General features: G+C 37.5%; 1 protein-coding gene and 2 long non-coding RNA genes across 4 annotated transcripts; 2 read left to right on the forward strand and 1 right to left on the reverse strand.

Annotated features, from left to right (window-relative positions):
• Positions 1-9,390: 9,390 nt before the first annotated feature.
• On the forward strand, positions 9,391-10,815 carry LOC122083196. The gene is made up of 2 exons (XR_006141581.1): positions 9,391-9,659; positions 9,866-10,815. It is a non-coding gene; the product is annotated as an uncharacterized LOC122083196 (long non-coding RNA).
• A 3,384-nt stretch (positions 10,816-14,199) lies between these two features.
• LOC122072833 (UDP-glycosyltransferase 82A1-like) lies at positions 14,200-17,148 on the forward strand. Its single transcript, XM_042637261.1, has 3 exons — positions 14,200-14,542; positions 14,573-14,734; positions 16,259-17,148. The coding sequence occupies exons 1-3, from the start codon at positions 14,200-14,202 to the stop codon at positions 17,146-17,148; spliced, it is 1,395 nt and encodes a 464-aa protein (XP_042493195.1).
• Positions 17,149-19,172: 2,024 nt separating this feature from the next.
• Positions 19,173-20,227, reverse strand: LOC122074502. 2 transcript variants are annotated; one of them, XR_006138983.1, is made up of 3 exons: positions 20,102-20,227; positions 19,918-19,999; positions 19,173-19,397 (listed from the first exon to the last, which is right to left on the reverse strand). It is a non-coding gene; the product is annotated as an uncharacterized LOC122074502 (long non-coding RNA). The 2 variants fall into 2 exon arrangements; XR_006138982.1 differs by lacking the exon at positions 20,102-20,227 and having other exon boundaries at positions 19,918-20,028.
• Between the last annotated feature and the right edge of the window lie 1,634 nt (positions 20,228-21,861).

The following is a 21,861-nucleotide window of genomic DNA, read 5'->3' on the forward strand; positions in this document are numbered from 1 at the left end:
CATGAGTGAACGTGTGTGAAGTGTAGTGTAGGGTAACCATCATTCGATCTCAGAATATTATAAAGTGCATGGACCTCCCCGAGGGTGCTGGTACAATTACGAACATCCTTGCCATTTGATGACGCATTCGATCTCAGAATGTTATAAAGTGCACGGACCTCCCCGAGGGTGTTGGTACAATTGTAACATCATCCCCATTTGACAATACCTTCCACTCTTATATAGGAAGCGACTATCATTTGCTCTCAGAGTACTAAGTATGTCATGCACTAACCTCCCTGAGGGTGCGGGCATGACAGGGAGTATCCTCACCAAATGATTTCACTTCGAGCATGATGCATGATGCATGATGCAGTTAGTGAATATAATTTACAAACATGGGGTTAGCCAAACATTCTTTCAAACAGATGTGGTGAAAAATATTCTTGCATTTAAAGGTAGCATCTAGTATCGGAAGCTTGACAAATTCCTAGTGGAGTCACCACTGTGAGGTAGCGGGCCTCGGATTGGAGATTTCCCCGTCAGGGGGAAGGTCTCTAGGATTTGGGCCTTCTCACCTCTCTCTTAATATCCTTTGGTGGATAAGGTAGGGAGTGCTTTCGTGTGTGCTTTTTTGAGCCCCGCACCGCCATATCACCGCTCAAAAATACGTGGAGGCCTATTTTGTAGGTGTACCAGGTTTATCATAAAGACGGGTTTGATGATAGTCCAATAAGGGCGATTGGGATCATACAAAAAGGGTGTGGAGTTGCCACCTAGGGTTATGGGCCTAGGACCCGAGGGGTGGGCCCGATTCTTGAGAAAAGGGCCCAAAAATTAGTTTGGTCTAGAGATTTAGGGTAAGAGTTAGGTTATAGCATTGGGAAGGTGTTAGGCACCCACTCTACTCGGTTCAATCGGTTTTCCTACTAGATGCTTAAGAACAAACATTTTTCATAATTTATTTCTATTCCGCATGCATGTCTATATTATCAAACATATGTACATTAAATAAAAACAACTATTTATGTTAAAGCAAGGTTAACTAGATATCTACATTATGCTTCAATGAGGAGAGAGAGTATAATTGAATTTGACCCTTGTTTCGGGTCAAAGAAGAGTGGGCCCCTGGTTGATGCTGACTTTTCTTGTAGATTCTCTGCGCTCGAGGGAAGATGGTCTTGAACTCCAACTTCCGATTTCAGGACATGTTGACTATGGTTATTTACGAATAGAGGTCTGACTTCGGATTGGCTTGTTTGTTGACTATTAATTCCAACAGAACTTCCACTAGGGATGAGCTACTTTTGGAAAGATTCTAAGGGCACTCGAGCAAAGCTTTCACTGGGACCAGCTACTTTTAGAAAATATTCCAGGGGCACTAGGGCAGAGTTTCGACTGGGGATGGATTATGGAAGGCAAGGCTGAGGTAGCACTCGAATAGGGCTTCGGCTTGAAACTTTTCTTTTTTGGAAAAAAATCAAAAGCACTCAAAGGGGGAAGCTAAAACCTTTTCATTTTTGGAAAAAAAAATGAATTGAACTAAAACTTGGATTGAAGTTCTTCAAAACCCCGAAGAACACTTCGAAGATCCGAGCAGAACTTCGAATCTTTATGAAGATCGCTTCGAAGGCCCAAAGAAGCTCAAAAGGGGAGGGAAGGAGGAGGAGTGAAGGCAGAGCTCTATTTGAGTTTTTAAAACGTAACTGCAAGCGTATGGATCAGTGTAGCTACGGGTCGAACACAGGGAGAGCCACCACTTTATATTTTTGCTTCTTTTAATAATGAGAAAGTGAACCGATTAATGATTATGATCTAATTCTAATTACCGTCCTAAACATATGTATCTAAGATAACGTCCTAACCATTTGTCATCTAAGAATTTAAACACGCAAGCCACACAATTAAAATTAAATAAATAAATAGCTGAAAATAAACACGCCACGCAATTAAAAAGCAATGAAGGAAAAAAAATATTGAAATGAAAATAAAGTAAAAGAAAGGGGATAAAGCTAGAGAGTGACTCACAAGTAGGTTCCTCTACTTAGCCCGATGGATGCATAATAATATGAGCTTCCGTACTTGACCAGAGAGTCACTCTTACAAGGGTTACTCTACTTGGCTTTAGGGAAAGGGAGACAATTAAAATAAAAACAATAAAATGATAGTTCTATGGCTAGGAGGGGCAAAGCTAACACATACATTAGCCATGAACCTTGGGGGAAAGGGATAGCGATAATGTAACGACTGAAATTAAAATCTTAAATTAAGAAAGAAAGGGTAATCAGAAGAGGGAATGAGAAGGGGGAGAGAAGACTACTGAAAGAGCCTACTTACTTGAACTTCAACCCTTGAACTAAAAACTTGATCGATTTGAGATACTATCAACATTAAAAACTAGATCTGGAATAAACCAAATCTGAAATTTCTAGTACTAGAGAAAACAAATCTGAAGAAAAAAATTGAACTTGAAAGACATGCTTCATAGCTTATTCTTGTTACCTAGAACTAAGCCTAGAATTAGAACTTGAAAATTATAACTTCAATTGTTTAAATAATAAAAATAAGAGAAAATTGCATTGCCACCCCCTGAACTTCGGTCTTTATTCAACGCCACCCCCTGTACTTTTCGAAACGTCAAAGCCACCCCCTAAAAATTCAAAAAATTTCAAATCGGTCCCTGCCGTTAGCCGACCGTGAGAAATGAATGAAAACCGGTTAGTTTTTTTCTAATATACCCAAAATACCCCCACCCTGAGTGAGAGGACAATATTGCCTCTCCTTTATTTCCTATCTTCTAAACCCATACCCTCATCACATCTCGCCTCTCTCATCTCTCATCTAACTGCTCACTCCTCTCACTCACTCGGCCGGACAAGAAGACGAAGACCCTCCTCCGGCGTGCGATTCTCCCCTCCTCCGGCGTGCGATTCTCCCCTCCTCCGGCGTGCGATTATACCCTCCTACGGCGTGCGATTCTACCCTCCTCCAGCGTCCGAACCTCTACCCTCCTACGGCGTCCCATTCTACCCTCCTCCAGCGTGCGAACCTCTATCCCAAGGTATGTTGTTGCTCGGTTTCTTCTTCTTCCTTTCTAATTTAGGGTTCTTCTTCTCAAGTTGAAGCCCCTTGGTGACATTGAAGAATTTTAGTACATGGTACCATTGATCACATCTCTTAAGCCTGTGAACTGCCACAGTATTAGCTATAAGCTCATGTGAGCACCTCCCATTAACCCCTGGATAATCATACATCGTTGGCTTATTCGAACCTGTTCTTAGCCTTCTTCCCCATCTTCAACCATTTTCCAACCAATTTATCCTCAAGTCCATGTGTTTGATTAGCAGGAATGCTTGACTCTGCATTCCACTAGACGAGATCCCAAGACAATAGAGAACCCCATGCCCGACATGTATTCGACGAATGGATTATGGCTATGGCAAGTGATTACAAAACCATAATACAAAAAGCCTATTTCCCATGATATGCCTACAGAATGAGAAGTTTGTTATCACTGGAAATATAATAACTGAAGCCCAATCATTTGAACATATTTTAGTTTGTTTTTCTGAAGCATTTTTGATAGTAAAAGAGAAATTTATCAACAAAATGGGAGAAACTCAAATCACACATCAAGATAGGGCAATGGGCATCCCCAATTGTAATTCAAGCATCCCCAATTGGTTAATTCACAAGCCAAGTAAAATGACTATCACTTTTGCCATCATAGTAAAATCTGCTTTGTCATTTAATTTGTTCTGTTTCCAATAGCTTGACTGCTAATGAATATGGTTGTTTCTGTTGCTTTGTAGAGCTTTGAAGAGGCTGGTCAAGTTACATTGTAAGTTTCAGGGTTTTCTTTGAGGAAACATCTATGACTTGTGTTCCCTGTGTTTGAGCGTTTCTCATAATCTTGATGCTAAGTAATAATAATCCACTTTTACCATGTTTATTTTGCAGATAACCGATGTCTACTGCGAGTGTCAATGACAGCAGTCAAAGTGGGTTAAGGTTTGTGAATGTTAGATGCAAATGTCCTGGACCCAAAAGGGCATTGGTGCGAATCTCAGAGTCTAGTTCACACCCAAATATGTTGTACTACTGTTGCCCTGAAGCACCAAGAGGTTGTCGATACTTCTCATGGTGTGAACCTATAGCTGCACCAAGACTTTTGTCATCCCCTGCAACTAATTTAGAAGCAGTTGTTGGTGAAAGAATCCAAAGTCAACAGATGAAAGAAGATATTCGTGGCTTGAAGAAAAGAATTAAGTATTTAGAGAAAGCGTATAGAACGATGAAAATTGTAATTGGTGTGCTTGTGGTGGTGTGTTTAGTGTTATGTGTTAAAAAATGACTTTACAAGCATTAATATGAAGTTGTGTCAAGTATGTAAGAATCTGAATTAAATGAAATCGTTCATTCTCACTGTTCTTATGACTAAGTTATTGATTAATCATGACCCTCAAAATTGAATGGGTATCATTTTGATGGAGAGAGTGCTAACATTGTGATAAGTTTTGACAACAAACGGGCGGCATTTTGACTCAAAACGGGCAGCATTTTGACTGTAAACGGGCAGCATTTTGGCTATAAAATGACATTTAATACCTGTAAATATCATATAAAAAAATCCAAACATATCCAAAACATATACCATACAAAAAAAATACAAAACATATCCCTGCAGCACCAAGAGGTTCAAATTCCTGTTTTAATCATAATATATACCATACAAAAAAAATACAAAACATATCCCTGCAGTACCAAGAGGTTCAAATTCCTGTTTTCATCACAATATAAACCATATAAAAAAAATCCAAAACATATCCCTGAAGCACCAAGAGGTTCAAATTCCTGTTTTCATCACAACTTATACCATACACAACAACAAATAGTGTGAAATAGAAATAGATCTTAACACAAAACCAAACTCATCAAAAACATCCAAAACCATACACTGATGGATCCAACTGTCTTAAGGTCATAAAAAGTAAATTTATACAATATTGTTCTCTTGCTCTAAATTGAAACATCCAGCTTGCTTGTACTTCATTTATTCTCCCTCTCCCTTGCTGTCCTCTTTGCTCGATTGGTCTTTTGCTTGGTCAATACCTTGTCTTGTAAACATCCCACTGTGCTAGACATAGATGCTTGTGATCTAGTTAGTCGTTGAGATGTCTTGATTCCATCTTCATTCTCTCCTTTATGTTTCTCCTACACAACAACAAATAAGCATGAGATTTTTATTAAACAAGTTTCAAATAAATAAATAAAATGAATTGCATTTACCTTTATATTCTTCTTTTTACTAGTACATCCATCCTGCTTAGCATCTCCAGCCCTCGGGCATGTCCTCCTATTGTGTCCTTCCTTCTTGCAGATGTCACACCTAATTGATGATGATCTCTTCCTGAAATCTGAAGGAAGTGCTTCTCCTGCTTCTCTTCTCCTGATTTTGTGAGGTCTACCTGGTAACCTCTTCAGACTTGGTGGTAGTACTCTCTCATTAGGAGCATCATCCTTCAATACTGCCAAATCTGGAAGTGGATGGATCATCTCTTTGTATGTATCCAAGTATTTTCCAATACTGAAAAATGGATCACAATAGTTGACCAACTCTCCCCTTATGTATGATATAGAAGCTGCAGCATGGAGACAAGGTATACCAGTGCCTTCCCAAACTCTACAATCACACATGTAATGGTTCAAATTAACCTACGTGCAATCCTACGTGCCCTATACAGCTTGGTATAGTGGAACTGAAGACCATATGTTTTCTGCATGTGATCAGCCATGGTCTCTATTTTCATTTCTGGTTGAACCTTCAGTTGTTGAAGAAGTTTCATTGCTATCCATCTAGATGTAGCAGACTTGTTCTTGGTTGCCTTAATACATGTATGAACTGGGTTATATGTCTTTACCATGTAGGTGATACCATCTGATGTAGGTGAAGCATGTAATCTCCATGAACAATTTGGTGCTCTGCATATAACTGTAACTCTAGTTTGTTCATTTTTCAGTCTGATAATATCAAACCCCTCTTGTAGTATATATTCTCTCAAAGCTTCCCTGAAATGGTGCACATTTCCATATACATTACCTTCAGCAATCTTCACCTTGCCACCTTCACCCACATAGTTCTGTTCACCAAATTTGCCATAATACTCTCCAGATTCATATCCAGATAGGTCATCATCAATTGGATCCTCATCATTTTTCCCATACCCATCATTCTCTGGAGATTCAGAGTCATTCTGACCATCTTCTTTTTCACTTTCATCATCCCACTCGTCTTCGCTGCCAATTTTCCACTCTTCATCAGATCCAACCATAGAGTCATCCGAACATGCATTGCTGTTGCTAACAGCCCTGACAACCTCATCAGACACTCTCAGTCTCTTACCAGTAGCTTCACTTCTGCTACTAGCTCTTCCACTAGAAGTAGCAATGCTCACACACCTTGCAATGGTCTTGGTATCTTTACCTCCCCTAGCAGTAGCTGTAGCACAAGCAGTAGCACTTCCACTTCCACTACTATTAGCATCAGTAGTAGCCCTACACACAGCCATTTTTCCCTTGCTCTTACCAGGACCATCACCATATGGTTGTAGAGCCTGTTGACATTGTCCACTAGGTTCATCCTCAAGTTCACCATCTCTATCATTAACCAAACTGCTAGGGAATCGGTTAACTGTAAATTCATCGGTTGCAGACTTGCTGTGAACAATGTCATCCACATATATATTTATCATATCACAACTATGCAAGCCAAACAACTCATACACTGATGGATCATCTTTTACCTCCTTCATCTCATTGTTTGGTAGTATACACTTCGCTTGGAAAACTACATTATGACCCACAGGCACATGTGTGGTGAGTTCATTGTAGATGTCATACACCATGTCCAAGTAGCCATATAAGTCTGGATCAACAATTTTAACTATAGTCTTCCCACTCCAATGGTATTCAATAGCACACTTAACATTCATTGCTAAAAAAAAAAAAATGTGAAAACAGAGAAAATTAGTAACATTACTTAATACTCATTAGAATGGTAAACTTTTCATCAAAGATTTTAGATTCCATATACAAGTCAAAGCATTTATACATCCAAAAAAGAAATTTTCAAATCAAAATCAAGGACCAATCATAGCAATGCATAATACAGAGAACCTAATCATAGTAATTTTCAACTATCAACTATCAACTATTTTCCCATATATTTTCTCATAACAAAATAATCTGGTTAAATCATCAATCCACACTTAACATAAATAATTGATCTTTTCTAACTTTCTTGAGGGATGAGGTTGTCATTTTGCCCTCTCTATCCGGCCGTATAATAAGATAATATATCGTGTTCAAGAGAGGGAGAGAATATGTTTTACAGCAGCAACAGAACGTAAGTCGATAGAAATCGTGAACCTCTGATGCAGGAACTATAAAACCTCTAGATGATTGAAGACTAATTCACAGATGTGCTACTTGATCACACATTAAGCTGATATGAATGGGTCACATACTTACCTTAAAGGTTAGAAGAAAGAGCAAAAAAAGAGGGGGGGGGGGAACCAATGGAAGTTCCATTTGGTTCTAGGAAGACTACAACAAGAAATTATTACTTCTACTATGGTTTCCTATTGGATCAGGGTATTGTTTTACCTACTGGTAAGGTTCTTACACACTGAACAGTGTCAAGTTCCCTTGGTTGGTGCATATAACAAACAGAGAATATGTAACAGAGAACCTTACCAAAAAAAAAAAAAGAATATGTAACAAAGAAGTCAAACTGAGACTGAGATATCACATGGGCTTCCATTACCCATGTTGGTTGCTGTCTCTCTTTCAAGTTTCAAGTATTTCAATCAATTCAAAGTCAAAAAAAGAAGGAAACACAGGTTTTGTTATATTCAATACTAAACCATTTTGTCAATGGCTCTCCAAAACCCCACCAACACCCTCGCTTTCTGTGCTCATCTCAGTCTAGAATGACCATTAGAGATTATATTAAGCTTTGTGCTCCTCCCTAGTTTTTGTCTTCCCTTCGTTCTCTCTCTATCTCTAGATCTCCTGTTCTTTGTGCTTTTAATTTGGAGATAGCAATCCAATCTTTCTCTTTTTCAAAGCTGCATGGGTTATTGTAGGAGGGATGAATGAAATACCCAAAAAGTGAAAGCTTTATTATATTGTGCATATGGGAACTGTGGGTGCTTTGAGACTTGGACTTCATTATCTTGGATAGCTAAATACAAAATGAAGTGGCCAACTAGTAGGGAATTAGGGATTAGACCCCCTTTGGCTGGCTGCCAAACACTAATCACTGAGATATTTGTTAAGCGGATTGTCTAGTTGGGATGTTCATCATCTACCATTTCCTTACAGAATTGTAAATAAAAACCCATTGTGGGACTATATAGTCCAAGAAGTGGCCATTTTTTTTATTTATGAAGGAAACCTTCTACACTATACAGCTCTACTTCAGTGGCTTATTGCTCCAAACACCCAAAATGGTTGGTTTTACTGCCCTTTCCAGTTGCCTATTTAGGGTCTTGTGTGGGGATCAAAGGGTTTTCAAACCCTCCAAGAATTGATAAAGTTTGAAGTCTATAAATACTGACCACACCTGCTAGCTGTGCTCTGGTGGCCAATTAACAATAAGAGAAAATTGCACTGCATATAACAAACATTTCACAGGTCTTCTTCCAAAGAGCTCCAAGAAAAAATTTTACTTTCTTTTTTCCCAATCCAAAGTGCATAAACTCTATATTAACTTGAGAAGAAGAACCCTAAATTAGAAAGGAAGAAGAAGAAACCGAACCCTACATACCTTGGGATAGAGGTTCGGACGCCGGAGGAGGGGAGAATCGCACGCCGGAGGAGGGTATAATGGGACGCCGTAGGAGGGTAGAGGTTCGCACGCCGGAGGAGGGTAGAATGGGACGCCGTAGGAGGGTAGAGGTTCGGACGCCGGAGGAGGGTAGAATCGCACGCCGGAGGAGGGGAGAATCGCACGCCGGAGGAGGGTCTTCGTCTTCTTGTCCGGCCGAGTGAGTGACCGGCCGAGTGAGTGAGAGGAGTGAGCAGTTAGATGAGAGATGAGAGAGGCGAGATGTGATGAGGGTATGGGTTTAGAAGATAGGAAATAAAGGAGAGGGCAATATTGTCCTCTCACTCAGGGTGGGGGTATTTTGGGTATATTAGAAAAAAACTAACCGGTTTTCATTCATTTCTCACGGTCGGCTAACGGCAGGGACCGATTTGAAATTTTTTGAATTTTTAGGGGGTGGCTTTGACGTTTCGAAAAGTACAGGGGGTGGCGTTGAATAACGACCAAAGTTCAGGGGGGGTGGCAATGCAATTTTCTCTTTTTTTTTTTTCTAATGACCGAAATACCCCCAACCCTTTAGCTGATTAGTATGCTACCCGATCCAATTGACGGGGCCGATGACTCCACCGCGCAGTGAAGAGTCACGATCTTCAACGTGTGGGCAACACCGAAGATTGAACAGGTCGAACTCTGTGTCATCTTCGGCGGCTGTTTCTCTTTTCTTTTTGTGTTTCTCCATTTGAGAATTGAACCTCATCAGATCTTCACTGGCCGGTGAGGGGAGACTAATCGAAGGAATCGTAATCTCTCGCTATAGCCAACGCTTGCTCTTGCTTCATCCCATCTTCAGGTACTTTCGATTGTCTCGGTGTCAGTAAATCTTCTTCGTAGGTTAAAATTTCTACAAATATAAATCTTAGTTTCAGATCCTTAGTGTTGTTTTCAGTTTTTGCGAGTGGTTATCTTTCAATTACTATTAAGAGTGCATCTTGTTTGATCTACTAGTTTTAGGCTCGTGGGTGCTGCATTTCGTCTAATTTCATTCTCTCCTCACAGACTACTGAATCATCTTGATTTATTCACAATTGGATTGGAACACTACGCAGTTTTTCCCAGTCTGTATGTAATCTCTACGCATCAAGCTTACAGCAGGGAGGGATTTCAGATAGTTTAGCAATTTCAGATCGATTATGTTTTGCCCTTTTGCAGAAAAACCTAATTTTCTCCTGCGTTGATGGTAGATCACCGAGAAGACGGACGGCGAATTGGTACAAAGCGATGCTACCAGAATATTCCTTGGATTCCCCACCGCTATGACCACGTCAAGTAATTATCGGTAATCATAGCCGTCGCTGGTGTTTCAAGCTGGTCCAGAAACTCCTCGAATGGACCTTCCATCCTCGTCATTACGGCTTCCACGAAGTCGACGGCACGGCCCTTCTCCAACGATGTGACGTTGGGGATAGAGCATAGCCGTAAATTAGTAGGCTTGGGATCGGAGCCTATGAAGCCCAGCCACTCTTCCGTGACCACGAAGGTGATTACAATATCACCCTCATCATCACCAATAAGAGGCGTCAGGTCTGAGAGCAGGGAGAAAGAAGGTTCAATCTGTTCAATCTCCGGCGTTGCCCACAAGTTGAAGATCCTGACTCTTCACTGCGCGGTGGAGTCCTCGGCGCCGTCGGCTGTATCGGGTAGCAGACTTAACAGCTAAAGGAAAGGGGGTTTTTCGGTCATTAGAAAAAAACTGCAAAACTTAACAGTCATAATAAATGTCCAGGCACGGTAGATAGAATCTTTTCACTTGAGAGGAGAGAATGAAATATTTGCAAAAACATAGGGAACTTGATATATATTTAGCTATAGTTAAGGGGAGGGGAGTGATAATTACTCTTGAATAGATAATAGATGATTTGGATTAGTTACATATCAAATTTCAAAGCATAATGTAAATTTTTGATCATTTTGGTAAGTTTATTAAAGTACATTGTATCTTCTTAGTATATCTAGTCCCCACTCCTTTTTATCCTCCTAATTTGTAATAAAGATAAAATAAAATAAAATAAAATAAAATGTGACCCCTACATTTAAGTCATGGAAGGGGTGAATGACTTTTTTCTCCCTCATGAAAGGAAAAAATATCACCCTTATTGATGTACCCCTCATGAAAGGTGGAAATCTCATCTTTATTAGTGCTTTCACATGTGTTCCTATTGGGCCACACTGGTTGATGCTTGAGCTAGAAGCTACACAGTACTTAGGGTTTGCCTTTTAGATTAGGGATCATTAATTAGGCAGTGTCACGTGTGGGGACCATATATGTGTTCCCCATTAATAATACATCCCTGCACCTGTTTAATTATAAGCTTATTATTCAAATCAGATGGTAATCAATCAGTTGTTCTTATTAATATCTTTAAATTGATTTGGGATCATATAATAGATATATAGTTAGATAAATTAATGGTGATTCTTTTTTATTTTTGGTTGAAATAAATGGTGTTCCCAATCTTCATTCAAGTAGTCTGTAGAGAGTGTGTAAATATATATATATATATATATATAGGGAGAGGGATAGGTATGGTATACCGCCGATATCAAGTATACTAACGGATAGCACCAATAAGATCACATGATGGAGTATCATTCAGGAAAGATATGAGAGTAATTTCAGAAAAAAAGGGAAGAGAGAGATAGACACAATGGGTGTTAGCATACTTGATTGATATATCATACTACTATATAAAAGTACGTACTCCCTGTCTTTGGTATACTTTTTCAAAATGACTAAAAAACCATTTACATCTACAAAAAAAAATTCCCAAATGACCAAAAAACACCCGAAAAAATCCCCAAATGATCAAAAACCCCTCAAAATTAAATATGAAACAAATATCATAATAAACTTTCTATAATTCTTTCTTCTCTCTCTCTCTCTCTCTCTCTCTCTCTCTCTAAACGTGGAGGAGAAAGGGGAAGAGTCGAATATTAAAAAGGCATATAATTACAAACCCTAAACCCACTCATTCTCTCACCCCTAAAAATGGAAGATAAATCAAATAATAATAATAAACTCTATAATTCTCACACTCTCCCTCTCTAAATGTGGAGGAGAAAGGGGAAGAGTGGAGAGAGAAATAGAGAGAATTATAGTGAATGGGGATGGAATGAACAATTATGGAGAAAGATATACCAACAAAAAAAGAAAATGATAATAAACTCTCCATAATTCTCTATTTCTCTCTCTCTCTCTCTCTCTCTCTCTCTCTCTCTAAACGTGTAGGAGAAAGGAGAGAGTAATAATTAATTATAATTATTAATTAATTAAATATTAAAAAGGATTAAAAAAAGGCATATAATATTCCTCTCTCTCTCTCTCTCTCTCTCTCTCTCTCTCAACGTAGAGGAGAAAGGGGGAGAGTGGAGTATTAAAAAGGCATATAACTATAATTATTAACTATTAAAAAGTCATATAATTATAAACCAAACAAATGCACTATTATTCCTCCTTAAATCTCTCTCTCTCTCTCACTCATCCTTTTTGAAAAAAACATTGAGCACAATGGGGGGAGATTCTCCAGAGAATTATGCAGAATAGGGAGGGAATAAATAATTATGGAGATATTAAAAAGGTAAATATGTTGAGAGATATACCAAAAAAAAAAAGGGCTCCTAAAATCTCTCCTTCCATCCCTTACAAAATCTAAACGTGGAGGAAGGGGTATTTTCTCTCTATAATTATCTTTCTCTCATTCATCTCTCTGAACGTGGAGGAGAAAGGGGTGGAGTAATCATTAATTAAAATTATTACATATTAAAAGGATAAAAAAATAGCCACAAAATTATAGTCACATAATTATGGATGGATTTATTGCATAAAAATGGTATCTTTAAATCAACTTTCATCGACTTTACAAGTTTTTATGCAATAGAATCCTTCCTTATATATACCATAGAGAGGACAAAAAATCAACTACAATATCCCACGATTTCTCAATTTTCTGTCTCTTACAACAATAGTTCAGAATATTTTAAATTCCTATTTCTTTTTCTATTATAGTAGCACAAAAGTTCTCAACTTCAGGTTTTTTTTTTTCTCTCGGATCACTGAAACTGCATTTCTTAATTTCAGATACTCCACATCCACAAGGTAGTATAATTCATTTAATCTCATATAATTCATTTAATCTGCAAGATATAGCTCAGGTGGAGAAGTTATTGTACTATATTATGGAAAAATCTCCAGAGGATGCGGAAAGCAAGCATGTTTTCACGTACACCGCTTTGACTTAATCAGAGATTAGTTTTTTCTTAATCAATCTCCATGGTTTGTAATATTATGGTTTATTAGTATTATTGTTATATGCTATGAGAGAATTATTTGTGAAATTGATACCATTCTCAAGACCGCCGTAGAGGAAGACGTGACATATGTTTTTTATGTTTCATGTTCCCATCTCCTTTCTATTATGAGAATTGCACTATTTAGTCTGTGGATTTTCTCTCTTGTATTCAGAATAATTAGGTTTAATTTTGTTTTTAGAAAATACAAACTTTAAAAAATCAGTTCACCAAGTTTTTCAGAACTTACTTCAAATGAATTGACCCAATAATCTTGTCTTAAGAAAATGTTTAATTAGGAGACTACCACCACGTGCATTTGCACGTGTATTTTTACTAGTATATATATATATATATTAGTGTAACATAGAATAACTAGTCCTACCAAAATAAAATGAAATAAAAATAATCCAATATATCAAGAATTATAAATCCCGAAACAAATCTGATATCTCAATGATTTGATGGTGATCCATGCTCTTTTTAGATTTTACTTCTGTTGTATTTAATTTAACTCGTAGATCCTCCAATAAGGAAGCACATTTTTTTATGGATGGAGTTGTCAAGTTCCATTTATCTAGGACATGGTGATCTACTCCTTTTATTTCTTGTATACTTGTTATTCCAGTTGAGTTTCACTTTTCTTGATCTATCCAAATAATTATTTGCGGTTATAACGGTTGCCGCAATCAAGTGGGCCGTTCGTAACTTAGGGTCACGATTCTCGAGGCATGTGCAAAGTTGACTCAGTACCGCCGTTTTTTAATTAGTTGGGTTCTCTGTAAGTCTCAGTCTCAACTCAACGTGCTGATGAGACTTGAGACTCTCATATCTAAGATTCTGTCCACATTATGCATATATATATATATATATATATGAGAGAGAGAGACCAATTAATTCAATTCTCTTCCGCTAAGTTCCTCATCATTTCGATCACTATAGTCTATATATACAAGTCTCCGGAGAGCAATAAGAGATCATAGAGATACTTTTGTACGTGTTTATAGTCTTAAGGTAATTAGGAGTCGACGAGGAAGGATAGGAATATGAAGTACAGAGCTCTGAGGCGACCCAAGGTTGTTTTAGTTCCCTATCCAGCACAAGGGCACGTCACCCCCATGGTCCAAATGGCTTTGGCCCTTCGTTGCCAGGGTTTCGACCCTGTGATCGTCATTCCTGACTTCATTCATCGTCGGATCTTGTCTTCTTCACGACTCCAACAACTACAAGATGATCATGGGATCGTGTTCATGTCCATCCCCTCCGGTTTGGACAAGAATGAACCACTCAATTTCTTCACTATTGGGTTTGCCATGGAGAGTAATATGCCACTACATTTAGAGCACATTATTTGTAGGCTTAGTAATGGCAGTGATAAAGAAGATGGTGGTGATCATCATAATCATCACCATCAAGAAGTAGTTGCTTGTGTGATTGTTGATTTGGTAGCTTCATGGGCCATCGAAGTTGCAAACCGTTGTGGTGTCCATGTGGCAGGATTTTGGCCTGCCATGCTTGCTACATATCATTTGATCACCTCTATTCCAGACATGATCAAAGTCGGCCTCATTGATGACTTCGGTGAGATATTCTATCCAATCTAATTGAAAGAAAAATCTCCCCTTTATTTTATTTTCTCATTCCACCCCTCCTTGGCCCTCCCCTCCCCTCCCCTCCCCTCATTTTTTCATATCTCAGTTTGTTGGGATACATTTATTTTTATTTTTTTAATTATTTTAATATTGAATCGCTTGCTTCTTCAACCTTCCCATGCACATTTTTGCTCAAGGGTGTATCTTGTAATTTGCAATAGATGTACTACAAATAATAAAGACGGTATTAAAGCTGATTATAAGATTTTGCTATGCTTTCTAATCGTTCTTAATTCTAATAGTTTGCAACTGTAGTAGCACTGCAGTATATATTTCGATTAAAAAAGTTTGTGGAAGGCACAAAATTTATGGTCATTTATTATTACAACTACAAAAAAATATAAATTTTGATTAATGTTTCCTTCTTTTTTTTAGGGGGTAGGAATTTGTAGAAATTAAGAATCTTAATTTCGTTTACATTTAGTGCACACAAATAAACTCAAAAACTAAAGTTCATAGTTTGATTCTTTTTCTTTTCTCCTTAATTCATTCCCAAGTTCCCAAACCTCCATTATTCTATAAGTCCTAAACAAAATTAAGATGAAGAAGTTATATGAGTTCTTATTAAGAAAATGAAGGAAGAGGGGTAACATGCATCCTGCCTTCAATTTTGTCTTCTTTTCCGTTTTTAAAATTAAGTCAACTCAATTATCTCTTATAAGTCTCTTTATTTTTATTAACCTTATAAATTAGGTCAACTTCTAAGAATGCCATGGAAGAATCTATGCAGTATCTAAAATCAATTGCAGGAAACATGATCATATACATAAAATATTTAAATAACATTAAGTTAGAGACATGCTATACAATAATTACTAATCAGAATGAAGATGCTAGTTAAGACGCAATTTGCATTTTAGAAATAATTTGTTTTCTTCAGGAATCAGTTTTATTAAAAATATTATCCTCTAGAATATATGTTATTGGGGAGTTGACTTGGAAGATACCATATTTTTAATATGAGAAACTTGTATGTTATCTTCTTTGATCTTCTCAAAGCTTGACTTAACATAAAGTATCTGCAGAACACAATTAACATCTGTTGCAGTGCTGATTAGGAAAACTGGTTCAACCAGGCGGTCTACCCAACCTCCCTTATGAAATCATAGTTGATAACAAGATCTTCTAGTTAAGTAGGTCAACACTACATATGAATAACTGTTTAGTTGTAGCACAAGTTGACTGGATGATCCCATGTGGAATGCCATGTGTTATAGGTTAACAAACATGTGCACCATGATATATATGGACAGAAACCTGAATCATCATAGTATAATCAATAATGTCTAATTAATTCTGGATTAATGTTTAAGCAATCAATCAAGGCATCTACTATATATGGCCAATGATTGTTGATATATATATATATAATATTTTCTCAATAACCCCACAAAAAAAAAAAAAAACTTTGCTGATCAATCTGATGATTACTGCTTGATGCTTTTGGCTGCAGGAATTCCTCAACATCAAGGTACAGGATGCTTTATGCCAAGTCAAACTCTCCTGACCACTGCAGATCTACCCTGGTTAGTTGGAAACTCTGCGTCTCAGAAATCCAGGTTCTCATTCTGGATAAGAATCCTTGATCGATTAAGAGCTCTCCGTTGGCTCCTTGTTAACTCTTTCCCTGAAGGATATGATTCTCAAAAACACAAGTATCATTTAATCAAGGGCACCCAAGATTATCCTCATATATTCCTAATTGGACCATTAACTAGGCATTCAGGAAACAAAAACCTTAGCTTCTGGGAAGAAGATAGGAGTTGCTTGAATTGGCTACATGAGCAAAAGACTGGGTCAGTCATCTATGTGTCATTTGGAAGTTGGGTGGGCCCAATTGGGGAAGAAAAGATTAATGAACTGGCACTGGGCCTTGAAGCCACGCGGAGGCCATTCATTTGGGTTGTAGCGCCTACATGGCGAAAAGGGCTACCTATGGGGTACTTGGAGAGGATAGCTAAGCAAGGTAGTAAGCTAGTTTCATGGGCTCCTCAGAAAGAGTTGCTTCAACATGAGGCAATAGGATGCTATCTCACTCACTGTGGCTGGAATTCAACAATGGAAGCCATACAATGCGGAAGACGTTTACTGTGCTATCCAGTCTCCGGTGACCAGTTTGTAAATTGTAAATACATCGTCAAGGTGTGGGGGATTGGAGTGGAAATGCATGGCGATGGACGGAGAGATGTCGAGGATGGTGTGAGGAGGGTGATGGAAGAGGGTGAAGAGATGCAGCAGAGGATCTTGGAATGGAAGGAGAGAGTTTTGGGTGAAAAGGGTAGCTCAGGAGCTGCTGCTACTCTAACAGCCTTTGTAGATGATCTCAAGAGATCAATAATTTGACTAGTATAGTAATTATTGTTTCTGATCACTCAATTTATATAAAAGATGTGTCAAATTTATTTTTCCAGGAAACTGAAATAGATATCTTTATGACCGAAAATCCAGTCTATTCAATTAAAATTAGTTAGGATCACTAATCATTCAACTCTTTTAAGTACAATTTTTTTATTTATTCAAAGAAAGCAAACAAAGTTAAAACCTAGTACATAACATATCCGACTGACAAATATATTGTTTTTTTCCGTACGGCCTCTTTGGCTAATACTTTGAGCCCCTATATATCTATTACTAGTTGTTATACAAAATTTGGGGTAACAGGGATGTTTATCTAGTTCTAAGCATACCGAAACTAGAGTTTTAAGCCATATATTAAATAAAACATCATGGTTGTTTTCCAGTAACCATCCAATTTCCATGGCATCACTCCAAATATGATCTATCTTCATACGTTTTCTCTTTGCTTTTGACATTCCATGGAGCAGTCCTAGAGCCTCTGCCTCACCATCCTCTCCTGTCACACAGAAATTTGTTTCCATTAGTATACAGTTTCCATATGAGATGAGACTTAGTGCCCAAGCTGCACTTTTTGATCTAGATTCCTTTACACTAGTGATGATGATTATGTTTTTTTCAATGTGTGATGGTGTGACATGATTTGAGGATGGGGGATTGGGTATTACCTAATGTTTGGGTTGACTGTTTGGTATCCCAAAGGATATTTAACTATGTCTAATAGCCATTTCTATCTGTTTCCCAAAAAATGAATTTCTGTTTACTTTGAAGCAATGTAGAACTAAAACAAAACCTGAATAGTAATTTTTACCTTCGTTTAGAGAGAGAGAGAGAGAGAGAGGAAGATTGAATGATAAAAAAAAAAGGAGTCTAAATAGAATTAGTGAAGTGGGCTAAAAGACCCTGAAACAATTGATAGTCTTGATCTGGATGCTGAGTTTCAGTTGATATAACCATTTGGAGTTTTTCAGTCTGCTAGCTGGGAATTCAAAACAAAAATATCTTTGTCACTCCGGATCGTTATTTTTCTCTTTTGGCTTTTCCTATTCCGTGCTTACATCAGTAATAACTTGGAATACATTGGAGAGGAAAGCATCTCTGACAGTTAATAACAAAAAAAATTAAAAAATTAAAAACTGTATACTCAAAATATTATTATTAAGTTTATGAGGGTATTATGTACTTCACTTGAAAACATTGATTATTTCCAATCATATTTGCTTATTTAGAATTATTATTCAAAGGAAGGATGAATGGATTTATAGCTTTATAGAACTTTTTGTAGTTATCATGTTCTTGGGATGCAATTACAATGGCTTGATGGAATTTAATACAATTAAATGCAGAGTCCCATTGGGTTTCTAATAAAATTCAGAAACTTGCAAGGAATTAATAAAGAGTGAGAAATTCTTAACCAATTCCGATTTAAGGATGAACAGTGAGAGTCACAGCTAAAAGAGTAGATTAAAGGTTCTACATAAACCCTTTTCCTAGTGAATTATTGCTCAAATCAGTTTTTTTTTGTGGGTAGGGGTTGGGGTGGGGTTGAAATCGTCTGCAATTCCGATCTCGTACAATTCCGTGCAATACCATCTTTAGACGGTGACACGTGTATTGATACCAATACAATGGTCAAGATCTGTTATAACTAATAAAACATTAAATCAGTGAATATGCATTTAAATCAGATCTGGACCATTGTATTGGTATCAATACACGTGTCACCGTCTGAAGGTGGTATTACACGGAATTGTACGAGATCGGAATTGCAGACGATTTTTTTCCGTTGGGGTGCGGTGTTGTTGTGGTGCGGTTTGTAAACCAGATGTTCAGTTTGAACAAACTCAGTTAGTATGGTTGTTCTAGTTGTTCTCATATTTGCTAAACAGTTTGAACTGGCTCTAGTATTTAAGACTTTAATTCATGAAACTGAGGGTGCTGCAGGTTAAAGACGGCAGACAATTGAACTGTTCCTTCCAAGTTTATAATTAATTCAATTTTGAGTTTCAAAATAACCAAAAAGAAAATAAATAATATAATAACTCTCAACAGTTGATGTTTGTTGAAGCAAACAAGCACTGATACGTACGGAGCCTTAATACAAAACTTATAGCAGAAATCTTGACCTCTCCATTTCTTTCAATTATTTGAACTGATTGCTCAGATAAGTGGAATTGACCCTGCCACCTATCGCCTCAAAGTCTGCAAGATACAAGATATATTGAGCATAAAGGTCCCTGCAAGAGTAGAAAAGAATCATGTCAGGAGAGAGAAACTGTAATAATCATATGATTAGTATGTCTCCTTTACAAATTAACAGTCAAAGAAGATCATTTCTTTCTTGATAGAACTTTGATCCACTGCTCTCATTTAATACATTGCCTTAAGTATGGTCCTCTGTCCTCAGGTAAAACCGATACCATCCGATAGCACTTTAGCTTACACGAAAGCATGTCAAATGAGAAAGCTCAAGATATCTACTCTCTTCGTTTTCCAAGTATGTGAACCACTACTTTATAACTTCCTGATTTTAAATCAGAAATCAGATTTGTATACTCCAAAGTAGTAGGATTTGTGACCCAATTAATGACCTCTGCCAATATCTCTCTCTCTCTCTCTCTCTCTCTCTTAATCTATTGTGTAGGTATAAATGGATCTTCCCCAATTGACCTGCCCCACTTGATTTCCATCTGATATATGATCTAGTTGAGACAGGATTCTTCGGGAAGAAAGTTGTGTGTTTCAAAGAAGACTTACATGGAGTACTGGATAGCCGAGTGAGCAGTGTCCGAAGGCAAAAATTCATTAACTGCAACCCCTTTGTTCTCATTCTTCTTGTCTACATTATATCTCAGGACCCACAAAAGTAGTTTAAACAAGCCTCAAGTACCTGGCCTATTAAGGAAAAGTTTGGAAAAAGTACTAGCTACAATGAGGATACAATCTTCAAAGAAACGCCGGATCTCAGCCAGTCGATGAGGGGGGAGAGTTCTTTAATGTCAGTGTAGTGTGTCGATACTCTTTTGAGTCATCAGCGCATACTGCAATGATCTTATCATCCTTCTCTCCCTGGTTTTGCACACAAGACCAATCATAACAGTCCTCAAAACTGAAGGGAATAAATTATTGGGAATCATATTACTAAAAAGTTAAATACCTGATCAATCATGGGCATGGGCCCAATAGTCCTGGGTCGGAGGAAAAATCCTGGGAGGACAGGTTCCTGATCAAAATTTCAATTTAGAGATGGAACTATTGATTATTAACCTTTGCGAAATGATATTCTCTTATCTTTACCCATGGCTAACATAATTAAGAAAATTGGTAATAGTAGTACTGTAACATGCCATTCTAATTAACTTGAACTTGACACCGTTGACCTTAAGGAAAAAAAAAAAACACACACACACACTTGAACCCACAAGAAGAAAATATGAAAAGTCATGTACTGCAGTGATATAGTGCTTATTGAAGAAGCCAATATGATCCTGGTGCCTGGTGGATAATATTTAAAACCCTCCTACCCTGTGAAATGGTATATGGTTGAGACTTGAGAGGACAAGAGAGATGGTTCACCAGAAGGTAATGAAGTCCACTTAGCTGGGGATGATTTACGAATGGTAATGATTGTAGAGCAAGGGGATAAGATAACCCATCCACAACTTGGATTAGCAGTATTTTACAGTATCTCAGCTTGGCAAAATCAGATGGAGAGTAAGATAGCAATATTGTATCAGGTTCAAGCAGCTAGAGACTGGACAGTCGAGGAATCATAGAAATAATTAAATATTGAATCATGGGGCCAGCTCTAACTAGGCCAGGCTGAGCTGAAAATTTTCAGTGTTGTCATTAACATGTAATTAATTAGAACAAGGGGTTGAACAGATTGCATGGACATATATAGGTCTACTTTGATCAACTTAATATATACTACCTCTAAATACAAGTGCATAAGCTGAATACGATGTCTATTTAAAATAATATGCAATAATAATGATGGAGAAGATAAAGGTTGTTACCTAGAAATTAAATCAGATTGAGGGGTGAATGCAGTGCAGTATAATTAATAATAGCAGAGGATGACCAACTGAATCTATTTATAAATAAATAAATATATATATATATATATATATATATATGCTAGAATGAAGAAACACTAAAACTCAATCAAACAATACATGCATATGGCATATGTGGGATAAAAATTAGGCTTATTGGTCAAGGATTGTAAATGTTTCAGATCTAAATTTTTATTGAATTAATTTAACACTATGTCATATCCAACGGAAATATATAGTTGGATATAATATATATATATATATATATATCCTGCTGGAGTCTGGGTTACGGCTCTTTAATTAAGTGATCATTTTTATTTTCTTCCCCATGGTGTTATATTAAACAACTATATATCTAACTAGACGGTGCCAGAGTTGAGCTGGGTTATGATGATCTGATCTGTTGGCAGCCTAATATTACAGAATCCAAATGTGACAAGAGACCAATTAACCCAGAAGAGAAGATGTTACGAAACTGTTAGATCAAACACCAAGAAACACGAATAAAGAGAGACAATAGATCCGTACGACACAGAGATTTAACGAGGTTCACACACCAGGGTGGTGTGCTACGTCCTCGAGCGAAGAAGAAGATGATTCACTATGCAGAAGAAGGATTACACCCTAGCAGCGGCGAGGAAGA

Source organism: Macadamia integrifolia, chromosome 1 (genome assembly GCF_013358625.1).
Source record: "Macadamia integrifolia cultivar HAES 741 chromosome 1, SCU_Mint_v3, whole genome shotgun sequence".
NCBI classification, from domain to species: Eukaryota; Viridiplantae; Streptophyta; class Magnoliopsida; order Proteales; family Proteaceae; genus Macadamia; species Macadamia integrifolia.

What these genes read in the sequence shown, in the direction of transcription:
- LOC122072833 (XM_042637261.1), top strand. Translation starts at nt 14,200, where the DNA reads ATGAAGTACAGAGCTCTGAGGCGACCCAAGGTTGTTTTAGTTCCCTAT. An exon ending in CAGTGATAAAGAAGATGGTG is followed by an intron (nt 14,543 to 14,572) that starts GTGATCATCATA and finishes ACCATCAAGAAG; the next exon opens with TAGTTGCTTGTGTGATTGTT. An exon ending in CGGCCTCATTGATGACTTCG is followed by an intron (nt 14,735 to 16,258) that starts GTGAGATATTCT and finishes TTTTGGCTGCAG; the next exon opens with GAATTCCTCAACATCAAGGT.